The sequence below is a fragment of the Euleptes europaea genome, chromosome 13 (genome assembly GCF_029931775.1).
Source record: "Euleptes europaea isolate rEulEur1 chromosome 13, rEulEur1.hap1, whole genome shotgun sequence".
In the NCBI taxonomy this organism is placed as follows: Eukaryota; Metazoa; Chordata; class Lepidosauria; order Squamata; family Sphaerodactylidae; genus Euleptes; species Euleptes europaea.
The window spans coordinates 20486170-20512320 of record NC_079324.1 but is presented as its reverse complement, the minus strand read 5'-3'; the positions used below and the strand labels follow the sequence as shown (position 1 = coordinate 20512320).

The 26151-nt window shown below is 46.0% G+C and overlaps 2 protein-coding genes across 3 annotated transcripts in view; one reads left to right on the top strand and one right to left on the bottom strand.

Annotated features, from left to right (window-relative positions):
• Positions 1–26151, top strand: part of RPL36A (ribosomal protein L36a) — a 102482-nt gene that overhangs the window by 65936 nt on the left and 10395 nt on the right. The window lies entirely within an intron of this gene.
• BTK (Bruton tyrosine kinase) lies at positions 280–26021 on the bottom strand. Of its 2 annotated transcripts, XM_056859747.1 has the most exons (18): positions 25851–26021; positions 24864–24962; positions 22259–22327; positions 20093–20174; positions 18371–18499; positions 17375–17442; positions 17101–17282; positions 14842–14904; positions 13682–13736; positions 10628–10710; positions 9524–9651; positions 8158–8232; positions 7783–7954; positions 6078–6294; positions 5465–5529; positions 4021–4139; positions 2995–3152; positions 280–370 (listed from the first exon to the last, which is right to left on the bottom strand). In XM_056859747.1, the coding sequence occupies exons 1-18, from the start codon at positions 25989–25991 to the stop codon at positions 299–301; spliced, it is 1977 nt and encodes a 658-aa protein (XP_056715725.1). In that variant the 5' UTR covers positions 25992–26021; the 3' UTR covers positions 280–298. The 2 variants fall into 2 exon arrangements, with proteins under 2 accessions (XP_056715725.1, XP_056715724.1); XM_056859746.1 differs by lacking the exons at positions 6078–6294; positions 7783–7954; positions 8158–8232 and having other exon boundaries at positions 9588–9651.

Genomic DNA, 26151 nt, shown 5'->3' with positions numbered 1-26151 from the left:
GACACTGGATTGAAAGGAATTTGCCTCCGCCAAGGGGGGTTCCTGACCAACATTTGCTGCCATAACTCATCTGTCCTCTAGCATTTGGTGGCTTCAGGAACAATCCAATTATTACACAGAGGCAGAAAAATTGAATCTGTATTGTTTGGTGGATCCAGTTAGGTTCTGTCTTTGGGGTCAAGTGGGGGCATGATGCATTCCCACAGATGCATCCATCCGGTGTCTGTACAGGAATTCGTCAGCAAACAGACAGGCCCAAACAAACAATAATGCACTCCCTTGTGATGCTGGAGGCTGTTCAGGGGTCTTCGTTTGCTAAATCCAAAATGTTTCCCAGGATGACTTGGAAGGTGGGGCGTTCCTCAGCTTTCTGGAGAAAAAGAATGCAAGAAAAGCTTGCATAGATGAGTGTAAAACAAGCATTCAAAAGAGGAACAAGGACATTAATAATAATGACAGTATGTTCATACAACTTTCAGTTGACCAAAGTGTTTCGTATACATTATCTTGCTGCTGTCCCTGTTATCCCTACCTTGAGAGCCAGCATGGTGTAGTGGTTAACAGCAGAGGTTTGGAGCGGTGGAGTCTGATCCAGAGAACCGGGTTTGATACCCCACTCCTCCACATGAGTGGTGGACGCTAATCTGGTGAACTAGATTTGTTTCCCCACTCCTACACACGAAGCCACCTGGGCGGCCTTGGGCAAGTCACAGCTCTCTCAGCCTCACCTACCTCACAGGGTGTCTGTTGTGGGGAGGGGAAGGGAAGGTGATTGTAAGCCGGTTTGATTCTGCCTTAAGTGGTAGAGAAAGTCGGCATATAAAAACCAACCTTCTTGTAAGGTAATTCACAGTGGGCAGCCGTGTTAGTCTGTTTGAAGTAGTCAAAAAGGGCAAGAGTCCAGTAGCACCTTAAAGACTAACAAAAATATTTTCTGGTAGGGTATGAGCTTTCGTGAGCCACAGCTCACTTCTTCAGATACAGCTAGAATGTGAATCCATCGGTCTTTAAGTAGAGGAACAGTATGTAAATGTGAATAGCAGGCTTGATGGGATTAGGTGTGATATCCTCTACTTAAAGACAGATGGATTCACATTCTAGCTGTATCTGAAGAAGTGAGCTGTGGCTCACGAAAGCTCATACCCTACCAGAAAATATTTTTGTTAGTCTTTAAGGTGCTACTGGACTCTTGCCCTTTTTGACTCTTGTAAGGTAGGCCAAGTATTTTTATCCCCATATTGCAGATGGGGTGCGGACACTGAAAGAGGGGCTTGCCTGGCCACCTAGCAAGTTTATGGCAGAGACAAGAGTTGAATCAGGGCAATCCCATAACCACCCCACTACACTAGCTCTTGTTTAAAGATAAGGGCTCCATAAGCAGAACTTATTGGAATGGGTTACTGCAGACTGGACCAGATGAATAGAAGGGCATATTGGGGGAGGTGCCCAGATGTTCCGGATTTTAACCTGGCACCCCATCTCTGCATTTTTCTCTCTGAAGAACTGCATATAGGGTTTTCCCCACCAACAATAACCTTGGGAAGTAGGCTAGGTTGATACTTAAGTGACTGGCCCAAGGTCATTCAACGAGCTTTATAGCTGACTAGGGCTTCCTGGCATGAGACCAACACCTTGTGCCCTGTGTCATGTTGGCACTCTGCCAGTGTATTACAAGTGCCAATGATTTTTTGTGGGGAAGTTCATAACTCAGTAACAGATCACATGCTTTGCATGTAATAAGGGCTCAGATTCCATCCCCAAGGGCTCCACTTAAAGGATCAGAGATAGCAGCAGGGCTGGGAAACCCTTCTGCTTATTGCTCTGAAGAACTGTTGCCAAGTAGGTCAGACAAGCTTGGGCTAGGCAGACCAATGGTCTGCCTCTGTATAAGGCACTGCCTCTCTTCTAATTGCCCTATACCCTCTGGCCTCTCTGGCTGTCATGCCTCTCTTGCTTCCATTGGTTAATCCACTATGATGTCACAGCAGGGCTCTGAGATGTTACAGCCCCTCAAGCTGTCATTGGTTCAGCTGCTCTATTGTCACACACGATGGCCTTAGGCTAAGTAGTTGGTTGGTTGCTTAGAAGAAACTGTGTAGACATCAGAATAGGAACTCTAGGGTCATTGGGATACATTTGTTAAATGTTAAAGGGTTGCCTGCATGCCATGAGTTTTCAATTGACATCTCATTGGTACCGAGCAGTTATAGTTGTTCAATGAATATCCATTGGTCAAAGGCAGATGGCACTGGCTTATAGTGCAATGCCCAGAGAACTCTGAAGACTGCAACTGTTACCATTGAAGGTTAAAGGAGATGAGGATATAGATATAGTCAGAAAAGTCGAAAGCTTTAAAAGTGAGGACTAGAATCTTGAACTTGATGTAAATGGAGACAGCATCCTGACACAGAAGGAGAGGCAGAGAGATGTGTTTGGAAGAGTTTTATATATATTTTTTTAATATTCAGAATTAATTTGCTCTTTGTGACTGGCTGAGATGATACTTCTGTTCCACTTTTCCTTTAGAAAGCCCAGAGGGGGCTCTCAACAGCCTCCCATCCAGGCACAGATATGGTCATCATCCCCCTTTCGTTCAGCAGCGCTAAAATACTGGGTACTTCCAGAATATGTTGGGCCTAATCGCTCTAGCCCTGACACGGATAGCCCAGGCTAGCCTGATCTTGTCAGGTCTTAGAAGCTAAGCAGGGTTGGCCCCGATTAGTATTTGGATGGAGACCTCCAAGGAATACCAGGGTCATGGCGCGAGGCAGGCATAAGTGAGCAAACCACGTATGAATGTCTCTTGCCTTGAAAACCCTACAGGGTCACCATAAGTCAGCTGTGATATTATCAGTACATGCACACAAGCTCTAACAGCGTACCATACTTCTGAAATTCTAATTCAGGACCACCATTTGGCTTAATCTAGAGATTCAGAACAGTCAGTTTAGTCAGTCTGAAGGCTGGGATGGTGGCGGTGACAGGAAGCCTTACCTCATGCCAGCAGCTGTACATGATGCTGTAGACTCTGTCAGAAGCCATCTGGGGGCGATAGAGACGCAGCCCTTTGGTCACATGTTCCGTTGTTTCACTGTTGGTAAACCTCTCGTAGGGCATCTTCCCCAAAGTATAAACTTCCCACATTAGAACACCTGTGAAATCAGAGAGAAGCAGCGTAACAGGACTTGGTAAAAAAAAATATATATATCTTACTGGAGCAGGTTCTTCCCAGTCCTGGATTGTGCCCATTCTTATTTATAAGAGAGCCGGCATGGCGTAGTGGTTAAGAGTAGTGGACTCTAATCTGGAGAGCCGGGTTTGTTCCCCACTCCTCCACATTGATGGCGGGCTCTAATCTGGTGAACCGGGTTGTTTTCCCCACTCCTACACATAAAGCCAGCTGGGTGACCTTGGGCTAGTCACAGTTCTTTCCGAACTCTCTCAGCCCCACCTACTTCACAAGGTGTCTGTTGTGGGGAGAGGAAGGGAAGAAGATTGTAAGCAGGTTGGATTCTTCCTTAAAAGGTAGAGAAAATTGGCATATAAAAACCAACTCTTCTTCTATTTATTTACTTCATTTATACCCCCCTTTCTCCCCAATGAGGAACCTAAAGTGGCTTACATCATTCTCCTCTCCTCCATTTTATCCTCGCAACAACCCTGTGAGGCAGGCAAATTCTGTGAGTGAACCACAGACAGGCATAAAGTGATCACAGCCATATTTCAGATGAATATTTTATTGTGAAGCCAAAACAGAGCATATTAATCTGTAACACTAGAGACAGAACCAATCACCAGGATCATCATTACATTTCCAAGGGAAAATAAGGTAACAACAACCAACCCAGATTTTTAAAATGAGTAAACTGTAACATTTTGATCAAGAGCATCCAAACGTTTTAGTCTGAGGGCCACTCTGAGATAACCATTGGGCGGTCAAAGCCTGGTTGGGGTCTACCCAAGCTGTTCAAAGACCTCCAAAGGGGGGTAAAGTTTCCCCTTTATAGACAGGTGACTCACCAAAAGCCCAGACATCCGATTTGCTGCTGAACTTGCTGTACAGAAGAACCTCTGGAGGGGACCAGCGGACTGGAAATTTGGAGCCCATGGAGCTGATGTAGTCATCATCCAAGACGTATCTGTGGACAGATGTGAGTCATGCTTGGTCACTTTGGACTAGTTCTCAGTGAGGTGGTACAACCTGTGAGTGGGACCTACCAGTCTAGAAGTAGGGACTCTCATCATGAAATTCAGCTCCATATGAAAAAGTTCCCATAGAAAAAGCTAGTGTGGAATCTTTCTCACATCTGGTTTTCTCTGTGAAGGGAGATAAGTGCTACCGTTCTGATACCAGTTCACCTCCTCTGTAAGAATGGGGTCACTTTCTGTAGGGTTGCCTCTTTTTGCCTAGCAGGGCTCCTGAGCCTGTATCAAATGTAAAATGGGCAGAAACTCTCAAGGGCAGTAATGGAGACAGCTTCACCTGGTGAATCTCTGTCCAGCTGTTAGGAATATTGGGGAGGGGAGGTAGATATTATCAAGGCAAAGCTCTGGATATTCCAATGTAAGTTTCACTTAATACCATTTGGGTCACCGAGAAAGCAGATGCAACATGCCTCCCTTTCCCCAAAAAATACTGCATAACCATTGAAGGACAGATGGGGTAATCTGGAAGGAACTGAAAGAAGAACAATTATCAAAAAGGGAGGGGCAGTCATACCCCAATTTTTTTTTCAGATTAGATATGTTTCAACTGAGTGGCTAAGGTAGGGATCTTCATCCTTTTTGAGTCTGCAAGCACCTTTGGAATTCTGTCACAGTGTGGTGGGCGCAGCCACAAAATGAACCCCAGTTGTTAAAAATTGCAAGAACAATCCCAAATGGATAGATGGGTCTTTCTGATTTCTCTCTCTCTGGTTTTCAACTGCATCCCTGATTACCGAATGAATCCTTCTCAAACTCAAGAAGCCAAATCTGAGGATGAGATTACCGTAATCCTCTGCCATTCAGACATAACAGGCTGCAAATGTATGAAAACAAATGGCAGTAACAGAGGTGGAGCGAGAGGGAAGCAGGACGAGTGAAATGATGGAAAAGAACAAAGCAAAAACAGGGAGAGAAAGAAAAGGCGGGGGGGGGCAGAGAGTGACAAGTACAACCCTAAACTCCCTTCTAAGTCCATTGATGTCAACGGGGTTTTTTTTGTTTTTGTTTTTTGCTGTCAAGTCACAGCTGACTTCCGGAGGCCCCGTAGGGTTTTCAAGGCATGGGACCTTCAGAGGTGGTTTTGCCATTGCCTGCCTCCATCAACAGGCTTAGGTTAAACGTCTGCTTAGGACTGCATCTGTAAACAACCCAATTCCCCCCCACAGACACACACACACACACACACACACACACAGAGAGAGAGAGAGAGAGAGAGAGAGAGAGAGAGAGAGAGAGAGATGCATGAATGCAAACTGACCTGGAGAGGCCAAAATCAGATACTTTGATAGACCCTTGTTGATGCACCAAACAGTTGCGAGCAGCCTGTTGACGGGAAGAAAAAAAACGAGAAGAGGCTTTCCGGGGAGCCACATTACAGCCCCACAGGGCAGAGTCGATTTTAATTAATCGTCACTGCACGGAACTCTGAGAGTATGCTACTATGCGCTCCGGTATATTTTGTTAAACTATTGTGGCTGGTGGAGAACTGATGAAGCATGAACCCTCCGTGGGTTTCTTGGGAAACAGCTCGCTGATCCAATTTGGCTGTTTTCTCCCAGTGTCATTATTCAAAGAAATAAAAGTATTTAATAGTGACTTTTCTACAAGCAGAAGTCTGCACATTCATCTGCAAAATACAACAATCTTGCGTCAACAGTTTCTAACTCCTACTAAATAAGGCAGAAAAATTATAATTGGGAGAGTTCAGCTTTAAGATTGTATGAGCTGTGCCTTACAGACAGTCATTGTGCTGGTGCTTGTTTTGAAAGTGTACACTGGTGAATAGAATTAACTTGTTGAATGAGCCAGAGCGTTGTTATTTCATTGAGAACAAGGCCATGTTGGGAAAGCATCTGTCTCAAAGGGCTTACCAGGTCTCTGTGCAGGAACTGCTTGGATTCCAGGTACTCCATGGCTTCACAGACGTCCTTGCACATCTCTAGAAGCTCAGAGCTCTGGAAAGATCGACGAGGGTCCCGCAGGTAGGTCAAGAGGCAGCCTAAGGCCAAGTACTCTGTGACGATCATGATGGGTCGTTCCTTGGTGCACACCCCAAACAGCTGCACTAGCTTCTCGTGAGAAAGGTTCCTGAAGAGCATAAATGAGAATTTTATACTATAAAGAGCAGAGGAGCTGTAAGCATCAAATACTGGCGCTCCAAAATGGAGGCCTCTGACAGTGGGACCCAAGCGCCTTCCTCTTTGCATGAAGAAGAAGAAGAGTTGGTTTTTCTATGTACCACTTAAGGAAGAATCAAACCGGCTTACAATCACCTTCCCTTCCCCTACCCACAACAGACACCTTGTGAGGTAGGTGAGGCTGAGAGAGCTGTAACTAGCCCAAGGTCACCCAGCTGGCTTCATGTGTAAGAGCGGGGGAACAAATCCAGTTCGCCAGATTAGCCTCCGCCGCTCATGTGGAGGAGTGGGGAATCAAACCCGGTTCTCCAGATCAGAGTCCACCGCTCCAAACCACTGCTCTTAACCATTACATCACGCTGGCTCTCTGTGGTAGTTCTAGTGGTAGTACCTGTAGCGATTGCTCTGGATTTAATAATTGGGTTTGAGGAGGTTCTGAAGGGCGGTTGATCCTGCCTCTGGGCAGTGGAGAGAGGGTGGCCTTTTGCTTCTCTCTAGCACACTGGTTCCCAACCAGGGGTCCGTGGACCCCCAGGGGTCCGCGAGAACTAAATTAAGGTCCACGAAACAAAGTTATAAACCCATAATAAATTAATATTTTCAATTAAAAGTTCTCTATTATAAAAATATATATTCAAATATTCTAAGTTTAATGTTTAACTAACAGTTATGATTAAAGTTTATTTTCAAATTTTCGGAATTTTTATTTTGAACCTTTGGGTCCCTGCACCGAACAAAAAAGTCCTAGTGGTTCCTGGTCAAAAAAAGGTTGGGAACCACTGCTCTAGCAGAAAAAAACCCTCAAAGGCAAGGATAGACAACTTTTTTGGTCCAAGTGCTGAAAAAAACATGCAGCATCTCTCTATGAAGATGCTGGTGTGCCAGCAAAGGAAATGTGGGGGAGATTACAAGGATTGTCGTCACATGTTGGAGTGAGCCAAGCCCTAGTGGCACTGCCAGCATCTCAAAGGATTCACATTGGACTCAGCTGGCAGCTGCGCAGGTTTGGGTTGCGCTGATGGGCATAAGCCATGCCAATAGGGTTGTCAACCTCCAGGTGGTGGCTGGAGATCTCCCGCTATTACAACTGATCTCCAGGCGACAGAAATCAGTTCTCCTGGAGAAAATGGCCGCTTTGGCAACTGGATTCTATGGCATTGAAGTCCCTCCCCAAACCCCACCCTCCTCAGGCTCCGCCCCCCCCCAAAATCTCCAGGTATTTCCCAACCCGGAGCTGGCAACCCTACATGCCAATGGCCTTCTGCTGCAACTCTGGCCCCAGCAGCGCTGCTAGTGCCAAGGCCTGCTTGGATGGAGATTCGGCCCTGGGTGCCACACAAAAGGGTCCGGTGTGCTGCTGGCAGCAATGCATGCTGGGAGCCTACTCTTGCCATAAGGGGCAGATTCCAAAGGGGGAAGAGAATCAGGCACCGCTCACATCATGACTTTGGCCTCATCGATGAACGCATCCTCCGACATGCAGCCTTCCTTGATCATCTTGATCGCCACGTCGTACCGGCCTTTCCACTTTCCGTGCTTCACCACTCCGAACTGCCCCACCCCCAGCTCCTTCAGGAATGTCAGGTCTTTCGGATCAATCTCCCACGCACCTAGGACCAACACAGACACACTGTTTTGGGGTGGGGAGACCATATCCAGGGAAAGGGGCAGCAATCTGGAGGGTCTTCACAGCTTTTTCTGTCCTGGGGCAAGTTTTGCTCATGGGAGCAGCTCGTCAGTCCTATACCCAGCTTCCACTGCAGGGAAGGAAGACTGGGGGATCTATCCAAAATGAAGGAAGCTGTGCTATTACCGTATCCAAGTCCTGCTGTGGAAGGAGCCATTTTTTGTTTGGACGAAACCGCGTACTTCAGTCTGGAAATAAGCCCTGTTTTGCACCAAAAACAAAAGTATATTTATTGGGGTTTTTTGATACTATGCATTTATATTGATGCAAAGCAGACATCTACTGGTCTTATCATATACCCCACACTAAAAACATCAATGTCAGAATTCAGGGCCAAGATAGCCAAACCTGTGACTAGTTGAAACAAAGTACATTGAGAAAAACGTGCATAATTAACCCCCAGTTTTTTACCTAGTGCATGCTGCAATTTTTACAACTTTGCATAATTATGCAGGTTTTTCTGTTCAAGGGAAGAGCTACATAGGGCGCTTAAGCTCCCCCCCACCAAAAAAACCTATCAGCTGTCTGGAAGTTTCTGTGGGCATTGCTCATACACACCGAAGTATATTTTCATAGCCATAAGGGCTAGAAACTTAGTTTTAAAAAGGTCAGCTGAGGTTCTCAGCAAACAGCACCCAATACCTGGTGATCCTGTCCTTTGTTTCTGTGTGCCCACAAAACTGCAGCATTCGGACAGTTCTGATGTATGACTATGGCCCAACTAAGGGCAATACTTTACCTGGACTATATAACTCCAGGCTGCAGGGGGGACTTTGTAGATTTCAGTATTGCTCCATTAAAATACTCCACGCATATAGAAAAATGGCATGCCAGAGAGAAAGCTAGGCTGATTTTTTTTCTCCCTGGCATGCTAGATTTCTACAGGCAAGGGCCAGTGCTTTTTGGCAGAGGGAGCATCCACAGTTGCCGACTTTCTCTTGCAGCTTGAGGTGGTGAGCCCAGGAGAAGCTTTATCATTTGAGCCTGTGGATCATAACTCCCTGCCTCGTTGAAGGTTTTGGATTCAAGCCACCCTTGGTCTCGTTCTGGACAACAACCATTCATTCGGCCACACTTTTAACTTTGCCAAACCAGTTTTCTATTTGTAGTTGAACAGCATGAACTAGGCCCTTTGACTGCAACCGGAATGTATCCCGTCATACTGATTTCAGGAATTCCTGTCCCACCTGGTGCTAAAAATAAGACACAGCTGGTTAGAACAGGGGTGTCAAACTCATTTGTTACGAAGGCTGGATATGACATAAGTGTCACTTGGTCTGGCCGGGCCATGCCTCGCCAGCCCAGATCAGGACTGGAGGGGTGGGTGGGCTCAGCTGGCTTAAGGGCTGGATCCGGCCTGCGGGCTATATGTTTTACACCTCTGGGGTAGAGCACCTCCTTGGGTCTTTGGCAGCTGTTTGTATATGCTTCCCGCCCCTTTTCATTACGGCACTCTGCAATTATCTTTGTCCATTAACCTATTTTTCCTCACCCGCCGAGTTGTGTTGATGATAGTTAATGAGCTCCGGGATGGTGTTGAAGAGGTGCTTCTCTGCCAGGAAATACTGGTTCTGGGGCGTGGAGCACACGACGTAATGGCGGATCGTCCCCTGGGGTTCCCTGTCCAGGGAATCAAAGATTGGTGACACAGAAGAGAGGGCAGGGGAAGGCAAGGGTGCCTAACAGGATTAAGGGTTAAGGATTCTGCACAAAGTAGGGTTGCCAGCTCTGGGTTGGGAAATACTTGGAGATTTTGGGGGTGGAGCCTGAGGAGGGCAGGGTTTGGGGAGGGGAGAGACATCAATGGGGTGTAATACCATAGAGTTCACATTCCAAAGTGGCCATTTTCTCCAGGGGAACTGATCTCTGTCGCCCAGAGATCAATTTTAACAGCAGGAGATCTCCAGCCACCACCTGGAGGTTGGCAACACTAAGCATAAAGATATAGTGTGCCATGTGCAGGAGCAGTGTGAGGAGATGGCATCAGACCAACCACCTTGGGCAGCTGTCACACCTCAGAAAACTGGGGATGTCTCAAGGTGGCTGCCAGAGCTGTATGGCCACAATACATAATTAGCTTGTGGAACTTACTGCCACAGGGTGTAGCAATGGCTGCTAGCCTAGATGGCAGGGCCATCAGTAGTTATTAGCCAATGACAGGTCACTGTGGCCTCTACATTCAGAGGTCTGAATGCCAGGTGGGTACTTTGGACTCTGTCTACGTACTATGGGCTTTCTGGGGCATTTGGGGCAGGAAATTGGACTAAATGGTCCCACTCAGGATTGGACCACTGGTCCCACTCAGGAGAAGGACTGAGTGGAGAGTCAAATACCACCACCTGCCCAGTGATTGGGACAACTGGAATTTAGGCAGAGAAACTGATAACTGAAGCAAACCTTGTCAATATTTCCAGCCTACAAAAAAAAAGGGGGGGGAGCAGTAAACTGAAAAAGATAGCAACTGAAGCTACAACAACTACACGATTCACTTTCAAAACCATTCTGGGACCCTGAGCTGCTCTTCGGGGTGGACTTTTACTGAGGACTAGTATGCTGTAGGGTTTCATCCATTTCCCCCACAACAGGCCACACTTACCCCGCTGACTTCGCAAAAACAGAGACGGTGTATTTTCCGGTCTTGCTAGTGGAATCTCGGACAATGAAACCTCCATCTTTGCCCTGAAATGTAAAAGCAGAGGACACCACTAACATTTCACAGGGAGTGGCTTTGTAAAAAAATGAGGAGTGAGATTCCCATATGTTAGGGGGGGGGGGGTCCTGAACCCATGGCAAACTGTTTATTTTCCCATGGGGGAGGAGGCAGAGGAAAAACAGGAGCCCTGGGTCAGCAGGAAACCCAGCCATTTGGCCTACCTGCCAAGGGAATCTGATGGATGTGCATGATAAAATGCAACCAGGAAGAGAGCTACATGCGAAGAGGCCCATTGGCAGAGAGCAGAGCAGCCCCCATGTGGGGCAGGATTCCTAACTCTGGATTGGGGGAGGGAGGTTTTCAGCTAAACCAACAGAAGTGTTAAAAGGTGAATCTTTCCTTTGTTCTGGGTTCAAACACGCCCAGATGCTGTGACTGGGGGAATGTGTTTGCTCCATCTGAAGATAACTCACATAATTTAACTTAAGTTAGATATACGTTTTCCTTTTATTTCCTTAGATCTATATCTCTTATCTGTCATGGCTATTTCCATGTAAGTGCTCTAGATTAATCTTTAGTAATAAAGCTTCTTTCCTGTTTAAGAAAGTGGACTGTGTCTGAAATCCCACCCACATGCCAAGACCACTCATACGTGCTAAGGGAATGCACCCAAGGTGGGAGGGACTAAGGTAGTTAGAAGCTCTGCCCTTTGTACTGGCTTAAAGGCAGCCTTACCAGCGTACCCCAAGGTGCTGGTTACTGAGAGGCTGGGTTTCATATCTTGGGGCACGAAGAGGAAACACGCTTTTACATCCAGGTGAACATGCAGCACACGTGTGGGAACACACAGACCCAGGGTGGGAATGCGATACCATATACTAGCCTTCAAAAATTCCCGTTGGAAGATACAATGAAGTGTGGAGGGGTTACAGCTCAGTGTTGTGCTCTGCGTGAAGACGGTCCCAGGTTCAATTCTTGGCATTCCTAATTAAGGGAATCTCAAGTATTGGGAATAGCAAAAGAGCTTTCTCTGCCAGGAGAGCGTCTGCGGGAGCAGACAGTATTGAACTAGCTAGAATAATGGCGAGGCAGGTTCACGGGAGGCTGGGGAAAACTGCAGAGTGGCTGGTGCCAACTCCAGCTAGATCACATTGCCCTATGCGCCCAGGATCTGCAAAAGCAATGTGTTTCCAACCTTCAGTGATGCATGCATACAAGTCCTTCCTATGACTGTGCCAAAGGTCCTGAGGGGTGTTGTGTTCGTATAATTTCTGACAAAATTTTATTGCAATAAAAAAATTCAAAGCATCACATTTCAAAAAACAAACTCAGTTCCTTCCCTAAGCCATTTGGTCTGAATTAATTTATTTCATTACTGCATATAGATAGGGTTGCCCAGCTGGCCCAGAGAAAAATGTCCTGTCCCTTAGTGTGTGGAAATGGGCAGAGGAAGCTTTTCATGGCGTGGAGGTAAATAGCACCACCTGGTAAATAACATCCCTTAAGTGTCTGTTAAAGGGACATGAAAATATTTTTCCAGCTGGCAACATGAAATATAAACCCTCAATATTCACTCCTACAGCTCCAAAAAGATTCCATATAAAACCATATCCAAACATCACAATAAATAAAATACCTATCAAACATCCAAAGAATGCCAGTGTACACACCAACACAAAGAAGTAGGTTCTAGAACAAAGCAAGCCTGAAATGTCCCTAGAAGCTAAAATGACTAAACTGAGGCTATCATACTTTTGGTCACATTATGAGACAAGAGTCCCTGGAGAAGAAGAAGAGTTGGTTTTTATATGCCAACTTTCTCTATCACTTAAGGAAGAATCAAACTGGTTTACAATCACCAGAGATTGTGAGAGAGAGCTGTGAGTAGCCCTAGATCACCCAGCTGGCTTCATGTGGAGGAGTGGGGAAACCAACCCGGTTCACCAGATTAGAGTCCGCCACTCATGTGGAGGAGTGGGGAATCAAACCTCCAGATCAGAGTCCACCGCTCCAAACCACTACTCTTAACCACTACACCAAGACAATAATGCCAGGAAAAGTCAGCAGGAAAAGAGAAAGGCCCAACATGAGATGGATTGACTCTATAAAGGAAGCGGTGGCATTCAGTTTGCAAGACCTGAGAAAGGCTGATAATGATAGGATGTTTTGGAGGACACCAATTCATAGAGTTACCATGAGTTGGAAGCGAGTTGACCGCAACACACACACACACACACCAACCATTAAACATCCCCTTTGATATTTCACACTCTGAAGCTCACTAAAGTCATCAACAACAGGAGGTTCCATCTCTTCCTCTTAAAGTTCTTCTAGGCAAGCATCACACAACAATGAATTCATGTCATGCATGATAACAGATGTGAAAGGGGCTTACGTCATAGAACTTCTCACAGGATCGTGCCCACCAGTTTCACAAGGAAAGAGAGGAGCGGTCAAGTGGATCTCTCAGAAAGGAATGGCCCTGGCAAGTGGGAGTACCGCTATAAAGGCCCTGTTCCATATAGTTTCCTTCTATTGAGTCAGACCAATGGTTTATCAAGGTCAGTTCTGTCTATCCCAACTGGCAGCAGCTCTCCAGGGTCTCAGGTTGAGGTCTTACACACACCCCATCTTTTCCTCTTAACTGGAGACGCCGGGGGTTGAACTTGGGACTTTCTGCTTGCAAAGCAGCTGCTCTACCACTAAGCCACATGAACACATGAAGTTGCCTTATACTGAACCAGACCCTAGGTCCATCAAAGTCAGTATTTGCCCCTCCCCAAACAGTGATGGTAGTTAAGTTCCATCGTGGCACTTAACCATCAGCATGCATGAGTGGCTTTTGAATAGAGATCGATTTGGAAAAAGTTTCAGAGCGGGTAGCCGTGTTGGTCTGTAGAAACTAGACATGCATCTCGCTATTTTGGAGGGAAAAAAATCACCATTCAGGAAAAAAAGAATGAAGGAATGAATGAATATGAGGAATCATATACTCACCTCTTTCTTCAGCAGCTGCTCTGCCTGCCTTCGGGTTATATTTTTCAAATACCACCTAGAACACGACATCATGCATGTCAAGGAAAAATCCCTATGAAAGAGGCTATGGAAGAGGGGGCTAAGACACTGGAAGTTAAAAGACTGGGATGGAGGGTTTAAATGAAGCTAAATGTTTCCCCCAGTCAGCTAGGGCACAATTACACATAAGTTTCTGCAAACGTGTTCCCAACTGGACACAAGCAGGGGAAAGAAAATGGGCCCGCTTTACCAGTGTCCAAAGGCCAGGCCTATGGTTAGGGTTGCCAACCTCCAGGTGGTGGCTGGAGATCTCCCGCTATTACAACTGATCTCCAGGCGAGAGAGATCAGCTGCCTTGGAGAAAATGGCCACTTTGGCAATTGGACTCTGTGGCATTGAAGTCTCTCCCCTCTCCAAACCCCGCCCTCCTCAGGCTCCGCCCCCAAATCCCCAGGTATTTTCCAACCCTACCTATGGTGCAAGCCAGTTATCATGATGAGGCTTGTATGGGATGTAGAGTTGCCAATTCTGGCCTGGGAAACTCCTGGAAATTTGGGGTTGGTGCCTGTGGAGGTGGGGATTTTCACCTAGAATCTAAGGTATATCTGCTCTTCAAAGCTGCCATTTGTTCCAGGGGGAGATGATCTCTATAGTCTGGAGATCAGTTGTCATTCCAGGAGAACTCCAGGACCCACTTGGAGGTTGGCAAAACTATTAAGGGATATGTGGGGAGGGGATCCACATTACAGGTTTGGTCCGAAGAAATTATGCTTGGGAGCCTTGTTCTCAAATGCACATTTGTCAAAGAAATGAAAATGTGGGGACGGAGTGGCGTCTGTAGGAGAGAATGAAAGGGAGGAAGGGATGGATGCTTAATCCTTCCAAACCCCACCAATTCTCCCCTGCAAATTCCTCTCCAAATCATGCCTCCCCCCATTGAGCTTCTGGTTAAACATCCTGGTTGAGAGGGAAAAGGCAATTTAAAATGACCTGATTGGGGGCACATTTGAAAGTGAGATTTGGCAGATGGGGAAAGCATTATGCACCACTGATAATATGACTGTGATTCCCCCTTCCTAGAAAAACAAACACATGGTTGCCAATAGTTCTGTTCTTAGAAATGAAGTTTTGAGAACACTCACTCAAACATCTCCAGGGAATCTCTTGCTTCGGTGACATAATTGCTAGGAATATAACCTTCTTCCCTGTGAAGAGGAAGGAAAAGACTATAAGCCACTCTCTGAGAAACAGACGGAAACCCAAGAAGAAGGATGAAGGTAAAGCAGAGTTGACCAACTGTAGAACTCTTGGCACATCTACACTACATATCAACATTACAGCAGTTAAACTAGCATGGCTTCCCCCAAAGAATCCTGGGAACTGTAGTCTGTTTAGGATGCATAGCACTCTCTGTTCAGAGATGATGCTAGGTAGGAGAAAGAGAAGTGGAGCAACGGCAAGAAATCTGAAGAAGCTCTTGAATGTGGTTCCAACTCCACGGGAAGAAGGAAATGCAGCTTACCGGAAAGTCAACTGACTCAGGATACCAAAGCACTGAAGTGGTTCAAGATGAGGTTCGCACAAGTATGTGGGGGGATTACAAGGAAGGGAAATCACAGTGGCATCTGTGACTGTCATGCAAGTGTGAGCAAATAACGTGCTTGTAAGCACAAAGGAAGTGTGGGGAGAGAAATGGGACTTCCTGGCACTGGCTACTTCCAGGATAGCCGCTGAGTCTGAAACTGACATGATACATTCACTCAGTTCGAACAGAGAATCCAGACAATGGTATTGGCAACCTGTTGCATTATAGTGATTTCTATGTTTCTGTCTTTTTGCAGATCTGATACATGAACATTTTGTCAATAATGCAGCTATAGTGTAAGCATCCACAGGTGGATCAACAAAGTTCTGTTGTGGTTTCCTTTCTTTTAGCTGTTCCTTTAATCTTTCCCCCATTCTCTGCTTCTTTTAGCTTAATTGATTATTCCCTGCTTAGTTGCTGAATGATCCGTTTTTATTTTTGGAGAGGGAATCAAAACTGCTTTTGCTGTGCAGTCAAAGACACTCTCATTTTTAAAAAATCATTGTATTTTCATAATATGTAGTAGTAGTAGGATTAGTGGTAGTAGTAATACAGCAATAATAATAAACAAAAATTAAATTTAAAAAAAACGAGAGTGACTTTCCCTACAAAGTGAAAAAAAAGGTAAAGGTCCCCTGTGCAAGCACCGGGTCATTCCTGACCCATGGGGTGACGTCATATCCCGACGTTTACTAGGCAGACTTTCTTTACTGGGTGGTTTGCCATTGCCTTCCCCAGTCATCTTCCCTTTACCCCCAGCAAGCTGGGTACTCATTTCACCGACCTCGGAAGGATGGAAGGCTGAGTCAACCTTGAGCCGGCTACCTGAAACCAACTTCCATCGGGATCGAACTCAGGTCGTGAGCAGAGCTTGGACTGCAGTACTGCAGCTTACCACTTAATTCCCCCTTCCCCTGCCAAATTCCTAAGTACTGACAATTAACAATTGGTTTAGGAATGACATGGCCAGAGAACAAGCTGTAAAATCAAACAGCAAAAACAAAATTGTAGAGAGATACATAACCTTAGCAGAGCAAGACATTTATTCCAACTAGTAGACATGACTTAGCAGCCTAACAGCCCACCCTAGCCTGATCTTGTAAAAGCTTGGAAGCTAACCAGGGTTGGCCAAGGTTAATACTTGGATGGGAGACCATCAGGGAGACTAGGACTGCTACAGGGAAGAAGGCAATGGAAACTACCTCAGTCAACTCTTGCCTTGCAATCCCCATGGGTCTGGGGTCACCATGAGTGAGTTGAGACTTGACGACAGACAATTATTATTATTAGACATGACTTCTAGCAAGCTTTTAGGGGGAAATTACAGCCATGCAGGGCTAATCTGGATTACTGCCACATGGTGGAGAGAGGGTTTGACCTTCTTCTCTCGCACCATTTCACTAATTGAAACCAGAGACCCTCTTTAAAAGTCATTTAAATAAACAAAATCTTTTGCTCATCTTTTTTTCTTTGAAAGACACGGGGAGCCCCATTTTGTTTTGTGAAACCATATGGCGTGTGAAAGGTTAAATCCCTTCTCCCCTTCCTGCAGGGCCCAATCCACACTGGCCCCAGTTCAGCTGTAGCTGTGCTTTAAAAGATGCCGGGAAGCTTCTCGCCACGGATCTCTCACCATCCGGTCTGTTTTGACCCTCACTTCTGAGTGTACAGTAGGACCTTAAAGTTGTGAGGACAGATACTACTGGGTTTGTACAGGGAATATAGCGCGACATTTAGTACTGCTTGGAACCAGAGCTGAATGCGGAAAAAGAATGACTGAGCAACGCACAAGGGATCCTCTGCTCTGGGCTCTTACCCGTTCTGGCTTTGGGCTCTCCACCACAAGTCATTGCTCTCCTCCAGTACAATGTACTCTTCGCCCTTCTGCAGCTGCAAGTCCTGTTCGTTCATCGGAGTGTAGTCATAGAGTGCCACAACCTTCTTCATCTTGGATGGGGGGCTGGCGGTTGGCTCGGGGGGCAACGGCTTGTTCATCATCTTTGGGAAGATACAAACAGCAAATATTGGGAGTTCCCTTTCTCTGTGGCTTTCCCCACCCAGTCAGACCCACTGCAAGAGATTTGCCAGACCTGGTCCTCCTCTGGAGTCGGTGGTAGAGGCTTCTCTGCTTTGTGGTGAGAACGGGCATTCCTGAAACCTTCAGTAACAGGAGAACAGAGCCTTTTGGTCAAGGTGCATTCATAAGAGTTGTTAAGAAAGCTTACAGCTTCTTTTGTGCACATTTGTGCATTTCTGTCACACAACACAAAACACAACAGAGGTAATATAACAATTGAAAGCCAGCATGGTGTAGCAGTTTGGAGTGTTGGACTAGGATCTGTGAGCCCCAGGTTAGAACGCCCATTCTGCCATGGAAACTTGCCGGGTGAGCTTGGGCCAGTCACCCACTCTCAACCTAACCTACCTCACAGGATTGTTGTGAGGATAAAATGGAGGAGAATGATGTGCCATTTTGGGTCCCCATTGGGAAGAAAAAGGTAAAGGCAGTCCCTTGTGCAAGTCCCTGGTCATTACTGACCTATGGGGTGACGTCACGTCACGACATTTACTAGGCAGACTATGTTTACGGGATGGTTTGCCATTGCCTTCCCCAGTCCTCGACACTTTACCCCCAGCAAGCTGGGTACTCATTTGATTAGGCAGACTATGTTTATGGGGTGGTTTGCCATTGCCTTTCCCAGTCCTCGACACTTTACCCCCAGCAAGCTGGGTACTTGTTTTACCGACCTCGGAAGGATGGAAGGCTGAGTCACCCTTGAGCCGGCTACCTGAAACTGACTTCTGTTGGGATCGAACTCAGGTCGTGAGCAGAGCTTTGACTGCAGTACTGCAGCTTTACCACTCTGCGCCATGGGGCTCTTATTGGGAGAAAAAGCAGGGTATGAATGAAGCACACATAATAATAATAATAACAATAATGATAATTCTTATTCACTCTCAATATTCATTAATTAATCTCACTAAACAGCATAACGTGGCTGTTGTTTTTGGATGCTGCTGTTGTAATCCTTCCAATCGCCAGCATTAGGGGGGAAGAATGAAGAGAAATCACATCGGTCTCTTACTTCCAGTCCGGCTCTCCACAAGTTTGCAGCCCATGGCGAGCTTGGCCGTCTGGGAGCAGCAGAGGTACAGGCCATCAGTCCAGAAGCAAGGGTGGTATTTCTGCACCAGGTTGCTGTTGTAGCAGATTGCTGCAAAGAGTGGAGCAAAGGGTTGTGTTTTGTACATCACTGGATACAATAAGAATCAATAATCCTCTCTCTCTCTCTTCCTACTTCACCCCAAGTATTCTGAATCATTCACCACGTATCCTCAGCTAGGATAGCAACATACTTAAAAAAAACAACAAATATTTGATTATAATTCAACAACATTCAATAAAATCAGATTAAACAGACAGAAACAATGTTACAACCTCCAGTTTGCTCAGTCTTGGCCCTGATGGCTAAGAATCCTGTGCCAACTGAAAGGCAACAGGGGGGAACTGGCCTAAATTCCTTCTTGCAGAACCCTCCTCTGAGAACTTTCTCCCATGTTGCTTTCACCCTTCAGAATAAATCCAGAGGGGGCAGCTGCTTTAGTCTCTTACAGCAACACTGGAGCCCGACAGTACCTTGAAAGACTAATAAAATTCATTCCAGTATGAGCTTTAAGGGGAAGTGGAATGGTATAGTATAGGCCAATCTTGTCAGATCTTGGAAGCTAAGCTGGGTCAGTACTTGGAAGGGAGACCTTCAAGGAAAACTCTGCAGAGGAAGGCAGCATCCATTTATGCATGGCTATTTCCTCAAAGTAACCCTGCCAATTACCTTTGGGGCTTTGCCTTGATTATGCATGCATTTTTCAACTGTCAAGAGGTCGCTTGGCTCTCCCCTCACGTTTCCACGCATTTTGCCCATGTATTCTGGATTTGTGTTTAGCCAGCATCCAGAAATCCCAGGCAAAATGTGCAGAGAGCAAAGCAACCTCTGATGGTCGGGAAAGGCAAGCATAATCAAGGCAAAGCCCCAAAGTAGTCGGCAGGGTGACAACAAGGAAACAGCCATGAATAAACGGCCCCAGGCAAACCACCTCTGCTTAATCACTTGCCTTGAAAACCCCACCAGGGGTTGCTAAAAGTAGGCTGTGTGACTTGACAGCATTTTAAACACACACACATGAGCTTTAAGAACATAAGAAGAGCTTTGCTGGTTGTTCAGACCCATGGTCCATCTAGCCTAGCATCCTGTTTCATTCAGTGGCCAACCAAGTACCCTGGAGGGTCATCAAGGCCCTCTCCTGTGGCCTCCTAGCACTGGGTTTCAGAGGTTTGCTGCCTCTATGGAGGTTTTGTGAGTCAGAGCTCATTTCATCAGATGCACGGAGCATATACATCCCTGCCTGTAAAGTGTCTTCAAGTCCCAGACGACATATGGCGACCCCGAAGGGTTTTCAAGGCAAGAGACTAACAGAGGTGGTTTGCCATTGCCTTCCTCTACATAGAGACCCTGGATGTACCCGCATCCAAGTTCACTAGAAGCAAGAGCCTATGGAAAACGTTCTAGCCTGTAAAAATTTATGATGCAAAGCAATCTAGCTATTTCAGGTTGGAAAAACGGCACAGGGGAAAAACTGAAACCCCCTCTCCCTGTGTACCGTGGTGCTGATTTGAATCATCTCCCACACAAGTCTGGGATTAAGTTCTCAGCACAGAACTCACAATACACATTTGATTGGATGGATCCAAATAGCAGCGCCAGGGGGGTGGGTGGGAGGGAGAGACAAAATGTGTAATTAGAACTCACCTTTCTTCAGCTGGTGAACCCAGCGGGTCCGTAAATCCTCGGTTGGCGAGAAGATGTACAGGGGTCCTTCATCATACAACACCTAAGAGGCAGATAGACAAAGAAAAAGATGCCTCACATGCATTGTACATAGAATATTGCCCATGCTATGTCAAGTTTGTTTGTTCTTTTCATTCTTCCCATCCAAACAACCGGCACCGTTCTTTGATCATGCTTGGATTTCCAAAGTGTGAATAGTGGAAATGGGTGGAACTAATTTTTTTTTAATGTGTGTGTTTCAGAAAAGAGGGCAATAATGGTTCAGGAAGGTCAGATGCCTCACCCATGGTAGATATAAAAAAATTCCTCATAACCTAAGGCTATGTCCCTGCTCCTCAGGTACAATAGAGGATCTCCCACATATTGTTTAGTTGCCCATTTTACAACTCCATTCGTTTTAAATTAACCCAATATATCCCAGCTGTTTTAGATACAGTTGAGGGCTGAGTTAGATTTTTAATGGCAGACGTTAATGCAAAGATCACGCTTAGTGTGGCCTTTTATATCATGTTAGCTTCTAAGGAAGAAATTTGTTGAAAATCAGACTCCGAAGTTGACAAAGAAAGAATAATTTAGGAGAACTATAACATTCAATCAATATGTATATATGTGGCTGTCTGCAACATTTAAAATTTTTTATTCATGTAACCCTGGGTGTTGTGGGTTATACATTTTGTATGGTTTTAATCTGAACATTGTTAAGGTCTGTGACTAAAACATTAATAAATTGAGAATTATAAAAAAAAGGTCAGATGCCTTAAAACAACAGGCACAGTTCTTTGATGCAACAGCAGGAAATGTTTATCTTGAAACCACCTCAGATAAGGGCCAAATTACACATTATGAATTTTAGCATGTTGGGTCTGGGAAACATGGGCTGCAGGGAAAGCATTTTTGCAAGTCCACTGGGTCCAGTTTGGGTTGGGATGTCAGTGTGGGAGGGGGACAGGAACCCCTCCTCCCCCTTTTAGTCTGCTACCTGCCATCTCTAACTGCCATCCCCCCCCCGAATGCCACATGGTACAGTCTTAAAGGGCATTAGCATTAAAACATAAAACTTACATCAACTATTACTCTCTGTCACACAAGCAAATCACCTACAAAACAATCCAGATCCCCATTTCAGGTCTGAAGTACAAGGAAGTTCCAGACAGGGTTCTAGCTGTGCCTTGCTAAGCAGAAAAGGTAATTGGGGACTGGATCAGCCCTTCTCAGGAGACTGTTGCGGGAAAACGGGGGTTTGAGGAGGAGAGAGACCCGAGACCGTTAGTCGAGAAAACAGTTTTATTGCAGCTGCGGCTCAGCCCGCATTAACAAGCACAAAGACTGAGCCCCGATTGTACTGGGGCATCAACTTTTATCCTTGCTCCATGTTAAGAAGTGGCACTTCAACATTCGGTGCCTATATAGCTTATCTGGTAGTTTCTCAGTGTCAGGAGCACAGCACTTCACCAGGTTCCCTTATCATTTACCATGACTTTTCCCCTACTGTCTCAACACATGAAACTGTATACTGAATCAGACCTTTCCCCTACTGTCTCAAGACACTGGCCATTTATGCAGGGTCAATTTTGATGTTCAATCAAAGCTCTTTTTAAAAATGCGACCTTTAAAATGCCAGTCACAGTCCGGATGCAAAAGGAGAAATTCCACACACACCCACTTGCCTGCTCCTTCCCTTCTTCGTTTGCATAGCATTTGGCAATGGTCCTTTACATAGCTAAGCCGCATTTGCAATTTTTCATGGTCCTTCAGAAAATGTTTCGGTGCAGGGGTGGAGCAAATACAAAAGGTCACGTTAAAGGGGCTCTTAAGAAATGCGAAGCAGGTATGCGCCGGCTTCACAGTCACTTCCTGAATGACAGTTCAGCGTGAAAAACTCAAAAAAATATGCAGGGCACTTCAGCCTGCTAATTACCAAGCATAAATGGCCACTCAATCAGTTCCATGTAGCAGAAAGTTTTACATGTAAACACAATTGGTTTTACAGTAGAGTAGGGTGAGGTGGGTGCTTCAGGGAGTGGCTTTGGGGTGCCATTTAGGGCCACAACCAAGGAATCACACTCTCTCCTTGCCCCAAAGGCCCAGATGTCAGTGACAGGAGCATTGATGGCAAGCATGGCTCACCTGAAATGGGTAAGGGAACCGCTCTATGATGGAGATCTGTTCCGTCTCATTTAAATCTTCTCCTTTTCGCTGTGTGCAAGAGAGATGGAAAATTAGTGCACTGGACTTTCATTCCCATCACAGTTATATAGGGTTGCCCGGTCCCACTTCGCCACCGGCAGGAGATTTTGGGGGTGGAGCCTGAAGAGGGTGGGGTTTGGGGAGGGGAGGAGCTTCAGTGCCATAGAGTCCAATTGTCAAAGTGGCCATTTTCTCCAGGTGGACTGATCTCTATTGGCTAAAGATCAGTTGTAATAGCAGGAGATCTCCTGCTAGTACCTGGAGGTTGGCAACCCTACAGTTGTAGAAGAATGTGGAGATTCTGGTCACTCCTTTTCCCAGAATGAACATACCTAGAATGAACATACATAGAATCCTACTGGCAGAAGTTAGAGATGGCGATTGTTCAAAACCCATGGTTTCCGTATCATCTCTGAGTGGGGTTAATGGTGGGGTTGATTTTGTGGGGCTAGTTCTACATTACGTTATTTGTGAGTCTGCCTGTCAAAATGGATGCACACTGGGAAAGCCATGTAGAAACTGGATTCCCAAGACTCCATGGGCCCAATCTGGATCAGGATTGTGAGGAGAGGGGGCTTAAACCTCATCCCCCAGTGCTATCCTCCCAACCTAGAACACCCCATTGGGGAAATTCTGGGGAAACTTGTGTGTACATGTGTCAAGTGAATGAGCTTTCTTTGAGTAAAATCCCATCTGCAAAGTCCCCCCCCCCCGTTCTCAGCTCAGTGAATTCCCAGTGTCAGCCACTGGTGAGCAAGTCTTCCCAGTACTCACCATTAGGAGCTCAAGGCCATCTTACAGGCACCAAACAGTCCTGTTAATTAACTTACTGCAAAGGTTTGGAGGGGACAGGTTGTCGGAAGTCAGCAGATCAGCAGCCTAAGTTTCCTATAAATGTAGACTATCCTGATAGGCCTTACCACCCCTTACCTTTCCTTTCCCTTCAGCACCTATATTTTGACTTTGCAGTGTTATCTTGCATTTGAATCTATTTTGACTTTGAATTATGGCCTTTTATGCAGAGACGTTTCCCCGCGTTAACCCCGCTGAAGGCTTCGGGGCTTCCTTTTGATTATGCATGCCTTTTCTGCCCCTCAGAAGTCACCTTGCTCTCCCCTCATGTTTTGTCCGAGTTGTCCGAGTTTTCCAGATGCTGTTTTAGCCAGAACCTGAAAAATGTAGGCAAAACGTGTGGGGAGAGCAAGGTGACCTCTGACTGGTGGAAAAGGCATGCATAATCAAAAGGAAGCCCTGAAGCAGTTGGCGGGGGCGACCGCAGGAAACATCCCTGCATAAAAGGCCTTCATTTGCCAATGCTTCAAGAACCTAACACACCAAAACAAAATGGGGGGAAACCCAACCCAAAAATCGAATTAGGTCCCACGAAGGTTGAGCAGAAACAATATAAAAATGAATTAAGTCTTTTAAGTGCACTGTATAGTAAATTGATTGATTTTTTAAAATTCATTTTTATATTGTTCCTGCTCAGCCTTTGTGGTGCCGAATTCAAGAATTTAACTTCCATGCTGTGAGAACCTTTTCGTAAGTGAATCTAGGAAGTTAGCTTTGTTGTCTTTATGTACTTTGAATCCTCACTGTAACAATACTGGTTTTCAAATACTGGTTTTTTCTTCATGTTCTTTATAATAAAGCTTATTTCACTTTATGGTGTCTGATGCTGTGAGTTAACTGGTCCCAACCCAGGGTAATCTTTGCTACATTTTTAAAGAAGAGTCTTCTTCCAGATCTTGGGTTTGAGACAGGGGAACAATTCACTCAGAACTAGGCAGGGCAACCTTGATGACAACTTGTAAGTTTGCCCAGTGGGACTGGAGTGAAACATAGGCCATTTATGCATGGCTTTTTCCTCGAGGTCACCCTGCCAACTACCTTTGCCTTGATTATGCATACATTTTCTGTCAGTCAGAGGTTGCCTTGCTCTCCCCTCGAGTTTTTGTGCATTTTGCCCGTGTTTTCTGGATTCGTGTTTAGCCAGCATCCAGAAAACCCGCACAATATGTGCAGAAAAGCACGGGGAGAGCAAGGTGACCTTTGACAGTTGGAAAATGCATGCACAATCAAGGCAAAGCCTGGAAGTATTCAGCAGGGTGACCTCAAGGTAACAGCCATGCATAAATGGCCATATTGAAGGGAAATGGCTCCTAATGGACGGGGAGGTATGGAAATCCACACTTTCCCATCCACATGGTGGGAAAATCTGATTTAACTACAAACTTTTGGGAGAGGTCAGAGCCAAGCAAGTCTGGGAAACATCAGGGCAAACCAGGAGAATCCACTGAAGATGACAGGAGAACGATCGGAGGACAACGTGGTGTGGCTACTCTGCAAAAATCTGCTCCAGATGGAGAGTCAGGACAGAGCAAAGCACTCCTGTGGAAACAGCTGCTGCATGCCTCAAGACTGCTATTCTTCCCCAAATGTAATTGGGTAACTCTGCAGTACAGAATGGCCTGAAGAACAGAATGCATCGACTTAAGCAGGGATGTCCGGAGTGGCTGTCATAAAGATGCACAAAATGTCTCACTGGGACCTGCCGCTCTGGGGGAGGATTGTTCTCTGGAACCACAGTCTCCACGCAGGTGATTTTCTCAATGTCCACCGACCCCTTCTTACTTCCTCGTCGCTAAAAGAGGGAGAAGCAGGAACACTTTAGATCCCCTGGCCTCGATCCAATACTAGTCTTGAGCATCCCAGGATGAAAATCACATCCCCTCCTGCATCAATAGTCACCCTGGGCAAGTTTGACAGGGCTTAAGGGATCTGTCGTGATGCACATCTACATTCGCATGCGCTGTGTGCACAGCCGCCGCCTTCTGTGCATGCATCTCCTCTAGGAAGATCAGGACATCTGACTACCTTGACTGCTGCTACTGAAAGGCAGGCCACAAGCCAGCATTTGCCACTTCCAGGCTTTGCATGGTTTAGGTAAAGGTATAGTCCCCTGTGCAAGCACCGAGTCATTACTGACCCATGGGGTGATGCCACATCATGTTTACTAGGCAGACTATGTTTAGGGGTGGTTTGCCATCGCCTTCCCCAGTCATCTACACTTTACCCCCAGCAAGCTGGGTACTCGTTTTACCGACCTCGGAAGGATGGAAGGCTGAGTCAATCTTGAGCCGGCTACCTGAAACCGACTTCTGTCGGGATCGAACTCAGGCCGTGAGCAGAGCTTGGACTGCAGGACTGCAGCTGACCCCTCTGTGCCACGAGTCTCCCATTGCATGGTTTACACGGTTGTAATTGTAGGTATGAATTCACAAGGAAATAGAAAAGAACTTAAAGATCTGGGACTTGGGCATCTGCCCAAGGTGGCCACCCATTTTTTTCTCCTTCCAAGTGTTTTTCCCAACACAGAGGCACCATGGTGGTAAAAGCTCATACCCTGCCAGAAATTTTGCTAGTCTTTAAGGGGCTACTGGAGTCTTGCTCTTTTCTACTGCCTCATGAATTTGTTACCCCCTAGCTACTGCCAGTCCCTTCATTTGATTCTCTTTCCTCCGGGACTCACCCCACGCTCAAAGTCATACTCATAGTAGGAGAGTTTGGTCTCCGTCAGCAGAAAGAGGCGCTTCTTGAAATTGAGAGGGGAAGTCTTTTTCTTCTGCTGAGAGCGTTTCAGAAAGATGCCCTCCAGGATAACGTTCGACATAGTTTCCTCTGCCACCTTCTCTTCTGCAGTGTATTCGTTGGACTGCTGCTGCCAACAAAATGAGATTTAAGGACTAAAAATTTGTCTGTTTGTTTTTTCTAACCTTCCCCCAAAACCCAACCCAAAATCAGCTAAGAATTTCAGGTTGCTAAATTTTGTG

Excerpts from the sequence above, each read along its gene's own strand:
- BTK (XM_056859747.1), bottom strand. The coding sequence starts at position 25,991 with ATGTCGAACGTTATCCTGGAGGGCATCTTTCTGAAACGCTCTCAGCAG. Across the intron at positions 22,328-24,863 it reads CCCCAGAGCGGCAGGTCCCA|CGAAAAGGAGAAGATTTAAA; the intron begins GTGAGACATTTT and ends TCTTGCACACAG. Across the intron at positions 3,153-4,020 it reads ATCGGATGTCTGGGCTTTTG|GTGTTCTAATGTGGGAAGTT; the intron begins GTGAGTCACCTG and ends CTGATTTCACAG.